We start from the raw sequence: 5,444 nt of genomic DNA, 5'->3' as shown, positions 1-5,444 counted from the left end.
TATAAGAGACAGGAAGGGAAGAGGCCGGGGAGGGAGGAAGGAGGGGAGAGGGAGGTCGGGGAGGACTGGGAGGCGTTTAGCACGGATTGCTGGGGGCAGGCTGGGGACTCCTTAGGGACAAGGCATTCAGTAGGAGCGAGCCCAGCCGGACGGTGGAGTGACCGCGACTTGGGAAGGAGGCAGGTCCTAGATTTGGAGGGGTGGCAGCCAGAGGACCCTCTTGGAGGCCGACACTCGGTTGCCTGCGTGGCTGTGGAGGCCCTGGTAGGCCACGAAAAGGAGGCATCTTGTCCAATTCGGCTTCTGACTTCACTTCCTCGTCTGCCAGTGAGCTCTGGACCAGAAACGGGGGACGGAGAAAGGGGGACTTCTGTTCCAACCCGGTGAAAAGCGAGGGGCTGGGGATGGGAGCTGAGCCAAGCTGGGGCTGGCTGGAACCTGCAGTCCTCCTGCCTCAGCCTCCCCACTTGACCCCCTGGCCGACTGGCCGTATTGAGTCCTCAGTCCTGGGCCCTGGGCACCGGACCCGCAGGGTTCTCCTGGCTTTTCCTGGGCAGCGCTTGTTTTCTGGGCAGTGTCTTGAGGAGCGGATATTTTCCATCTTGATGAATTTCCTCAACCGGTTTTTCTTCTGTAGGTTGTGCTTTGGTGGCTCATCTGCCAGACCCAAGTTTGTGCCCTTGTTTGCTGGGTGGCTTTGGCTCTTGTATTTATGTCTCTGAGCCCCTGTGAGCTGGTTTGGGCCTGTGGGGTGAGGCAGGGTCCGAGGTCTGTTGTCCAAGCAACCGTACCTGTCCTTCCCTTGTGGGAAGCGGGGTGACCTAAAGGCAAGGATTGACTTCTGGACTCTCAGCTGTCTTCATGAAGCTGTGTCCACCCTCACGTCAGAATGACCAGTCTTGGTCACTGGATGGCTGTGGCTTGTGGTGAGCTTTGTGGTCAGGAGGCCGCCCTCCAGCTCTTTGGAGGTGGGAGCTCTGCCCAGCCCTGTCCTCCCTATGTGTGGGGATGGGGACGGAGCTCAGGGCCACCCTACCACTGAGTTGTACCCTCTGCCCTTCTGAGGCAGGTTCTCACTAGGCTCCTGAGGCTGGCCTTGGACTTGTGATCCTCCTGCCTCAGCCTCCTAGTAGCTGAGGTTATAGCATGTGCCACGGTGGGTTATAGCATGTGCCACCGTACCTGGCTCTTGTCCTTTTTAAAAAATCTGCCTCCTCTGGGTCCTTTGAATTTTAGGCTTGGCTTGTCCATTTCTGCAAAAATCCCTTCTGGGTTCTTAGGTATTTTTATGGTACTTGGGGTTGAACCGGGCCTTGTGCCTGCTGGACAGGTGCTGACCCTGGGCTCCAGCCAGCCCTGTGTGTCTTGCCGTGCTGGGGATGGGACCCGGGTACTCCACCCTGGGCCACATCCCTCCACAGCCTTCTCGCTGGGGCTTTGAGGGGGTTCAGTGTGCGGAGTTGCCATAGAAACTGTTGTGCGTCCTCCGGTCAGTGGTCTGGACTGTCTCCCATTTGTTTGGGACTCTGTCTTCTCTGTCCCTGTGACACCCTGGGGCAGCCTCCCCTCTGCTCATCTGGGGTCGCAGCACAGCCTGGGGCGAGGGGCAGCCTCCAGGGGCCCAACCCTGAGGGCTTCGGTCACCCGTGTGCCCCATAGTTGAGGAGGTGCTGTCGCTGTGGGACCCCAGCTGCCATGGCACCGTCTTCAGGGCCACCCAGCGGACGCCTGCTTCTGGAGTCCCTGGAGAGGCAGCGTCCCTCCGGCCACACAGGTGGCAGGCTGGGCCGAGAGCAGGCCGAGGCCCCTGATGGCCTCGTGGTGGGATGGGAGTCCTGGTTTGTGGGTGACTCGGGGGTGAACGAGGTCCCCAGAGCAGATGGAGCACCGCCGGTCACATGGGTGTGGTTTGTCACCACTCTGCGCTCGGGGCTTCTTTCAGATCTCCTCTGCGGCCTGTGGCTATGGATTCACACTGCTGTCCTCCAGGACCAAGGACGTCACCAAGGTGTGGGGCATGGGGCTCAACAAGGACTCCCAGCTCGGGTTTCAGAGGAGCCGGAAGGACAAAGGTGCGGGGCCGCAGGAGCCTGCGCTGGCCTGGGGACCGCCGGCCGGAGTGGGGCTGAGAGGCTGGCTCATGAGCCCGGCCAGCTGGAGCTCACCCTGGTCAGCAGCAACGGGGACCCTCGGCAGCAGGGCGGGCAGTGGCTGCTCCCGCTTGGCCCCGGGTGCCCGTGCCTGGACGTGGCCTGGGAGGAGGCCAGTGGGCCCTCCAGACCCCAAGCTCGTCCCCGCGTTTGGGGCTTCAGATGTAAAGGGTCAGGAAAGGCCGCGAAGGACGTTTAGGAAGCAGGCCTTGTCACGAGAGCCACAGGAACCAAGGTGGCTGTGAGCTGAGGTGCCACCACAGAGCAGTTTTACTCTTAAGACAGGAGCCATCAGCCCGACGCCAGCGGGCAGGCTTCCCGCGTCCCGAGTCCCCTGTCCACCTACACAGCAGGCGGGCCTCCCGTGTCCTTGTCCACCTGCAGTCTGTTTCTGCCTGGGTCAGAGCGCTCGTGTGTTTTGTCTTGGGCTGTTTTAGACTCTGTATCAGAGAAGCCCGGTGTCAGGGTCCGGCCTCGTTGGCCCTGAGAGGCCGCCCTCCATGTTTCTGGCCCGCTAGGCCTTGAGCGGCACTGGGGGGGATCCCAGGCCTGGTGCATGCAGAGCAGGTGCCACCCTGAACCTCCCCGCCCTAAGTCTCCCTTAGCGGATCACCGACTTGTCCAGACCGGCCGCAGCCTCTGGAGCCCCAGGAGATTCCCAAGGAGGCCCAGCGTGCGGTTCAGTGACCACTGGGTTCCTGGCCCCGAAGGGTGCCGGGAACTTCCCGCCTGACTCTGTGGGGAACGGGTGGACGGCGGTTCCTGCTGCCGGAGGTGGCCTTGGCCGCTGCCTCGCTCTGACCTGCGGTCCTCTGCAGCCAGGGGCTACGAGTACGTCCTGGAGCCGTCGCCCGTCCCGCTGCCCCTGGACAGGCCTCAGGAGAGGGGTGCTGCAGGTGTCCTGTGGCAGGGCGCACTCCCTGGTCTTGACGGACAGCGAGGGAGGTGAGTGCCCTCCCCGTGGGAGGGCCATTGGTGGGCTTGCTGAGCTCCTCGGGGGCTGGCCTGGGAGTGGGGGACCTTGCTGACCTGTCTCACACCCAGGCTGCCTCGTCCAGCTCCTGCTGGGTGGCGGGAGGTCTCTGCACCGGGCTGTGTGTGCACAAAGGGTCTGTTTGCTCGCACCTCCCCTAGTGTGGCCTCTCAGGCTGAGGTCCCTGTGCCCGAGGTCCCTCTGCAGAGGGCTTGTGTCCAGGGAGAGGCAGCAAAGCCGCTTTGTTCCCGCTTCTCCTGGCCGAGGTGCCTGACAGGGGAAGGCAGAGGTGGCCTTAGGAGGCCCTCACCAGGGCCTTTGGTGTCCGTGCAGTCTGGCCACAGGCACAGGGACGGGGACTTGCCCACACTGTGGAATTCCCAGGAGGTGGGACCAGGGCATGGGGACCCAGAAGGCCTGAGGTGTCCCTGGAGGCAGGTGTTGCAGGAGGGAACCCTGTGGCAGTCGGGATGGGCAGCTGTGGGGGACGGCTCCGGAGACCCTGGCGGCCCTGGCCTGCTGGGATCCCACGAGCCTGCGCGGTGGGCTGGGTGGACTGGGTGGACTGGGTCGGCTGTGTCCCTTCCAGTGTTCAGCATGGGGAACAACTCGTATGGGCAGTGTGGCCGGAAGGTCGTGGAGAATGAAGTGTACAGGTGCGTGCCGAGCTCTGCCCCCAGACCTGAGTGGGGGGAGCCCTGGGGCGGTTCTGCTGGGGGTGAGCCCAGACATGAGCTTGGGTGTGAGGGGTGAGCTTTGGTCGTCATGTGTACAAACCCTTTGAACTAATTTTTTTGGGGGTACTGGGGATTGAACTCAGGGGCACTGACCACTGAGCCCCATCCCCAGCCCTGTTTTGAATTTTATTAGAGACAGGGTCTCACGGAGTTGCTTAGCACCTGGCTAAATTGCTGAGGCTGGGTTTGAACTCCTGATTCTCCTGCCTCAGCCTCCCGAGCCTCTAGGATCGCAGGCGTGCACCATTGCACCGGCCGAATTAATTTTTGTAACTTTTTTACTTTAAAAGAAGGAGAATTATTTAAGTTAACCACATTTTCAAATTGGTTAACTTAAAAAGTTCCCCTTCATCTCAGTTTTTTCATTGTGTATTAAAAAAAAAAATTTCCTCTAGTTCCTTGCTTGATGCTGGTGGCCTGAGTGCTAGTCTCTAGCCTCATACAAAAGTCATGTCGAGGTCTGGGCTGGGCTCAGGGGCAGAGCGTTGTCCAGCACAGGTGAGGCATTGGGTTTGATCCTCAGCACCACATAAAAAAATAAGTAAAAATAAATTATCGTCCAACAACTAAAAATATTTTAAAAACCTCACATCAAGCTGGTGCGGTGGCTACACCTGTAACCCCAGCTGTGTGGGAGGCTGAGGCAGGAGGAGTGCAAGCTGGAGGCCAGCCTTGGCGACTTAGCAATACCTGGTTTCGGAATAAATAACTAAATGAAGGGGCTCAGTGGCAGAGTGCCCCTGAGTGCGGTCCCCAGTACCGCAGGGAAGAAGAGACGCCTTGAGTTTCATTGTGTGGGTTGTCCCCCCCAGGCCTGCGGCGCTCTGACGGTGGCCCTGTGCTTGTGGGGTTGGGCTACCGGACAGGGTGATGGGGCCCGGCCTGCGCGGGGCTGAAGCCGCGTCTCCTCTTCTTGGCTCTAGTGAAAGTCACAAGATCCACAGGATGCAGGACTTTGATGGGCAGGTGGTCCAGGTAAGAGAGGAGCTCCTCCTGTCCCCGGGCGCTTTGGAAGGGTCGACGCTGGGCGGGGTGCTGGCAGGCGGTTAGGGGAACTTCCTGAAGGGCCAGGTTACTCAGGTCAGGACTCCTGGCCTGCGCTGGAGACCAGGCTCCTGCTGAACCCTGGGATGGGGGTCTAGTAGAGTTAGGGCGGGGGTAAGGCTCCCGTGGAGACCAGGCTGCCTGCCCAGCTGCGTCCACCTGAAGTGGGTTCCTGTGGGGCGGTGCCCAGGCACCCGATGGCCACTTAGGATAAACGCTTAGCCACAGGCGTTCCTGCTGAGGCTGGGGTGCTGCCCAGCAGGAGGGGAGGGGCATCCTGGAGGCCCAAGCAGGCCTGCGGTGTGGCTGGTGGTCACTGCTGTGCTCGCAGGAGTGCGCTCTGCAGCAGTCAGGAGGGCAGGCGGGAGTGGACGACGCATAGTCTGGGCACTGGCGGGGAGTGGAGCCCTGAGGGCCTTGTCCTTGGGCAGTGGGCTGTAAGGTTTTCAACAGGGCGGGGGGTGCGTGGTGTGCGCCAGGCCCAGGTCCATGTCCAGCATCTCCAAAGGAATGCATTCCGGGGAGGTCGCTGCCGAGTCC

General features: G+C 61.2%; 1 protein-coding gene across 1 annotated transcript in view; it reads left to right on the top strand.

The window, feature by feature from the left end:
- The first annotated feature begins 238 nt into the window (after positions 1-238).
- The window catches only part of Rcc1l (RCC1 like), a 14,867-nt gene continuing 9,661 nt past the window's right edge, over positions 239-5,444 (top strand). The window contains 6 exon segments of the mRNA XM_015491401.2: positions 239-327; positions 1,943-2,072; positions 2,969-3,035; positions 3,037-3,095; positions 3,713-3,779; positions 4,784-4,835. Of these exon segments, the coding sequence (XP_015346887.2) occupies positions 2,018-2,072; positions 2,969-3,035; positions 3,037-3,095; positions 3,713-3,779; positions 4,784-4,835 (300 nt within the window). The 5' untranslated portion in view covers positions 239-327; positions 1,943-2,017.

The sequence above is a fragment of the Marmota marmota genome, unplaced genomic scaffold, assembly GCF_001458135.2.
Source record: "Marmota marmota marmota unplaced genomic scaffold, marMar, whole genome shotgun sequence".
NCBI lineage: Eukaryota > Metazoa > Chordata > Mammalia > Rodentia > Sciuridae > Marmota > Marmota marmota.
Note: the sequence above shows the minus strand (reverse complement) of the source record. Positions and strands in the feature narration are given on the sequence as shown.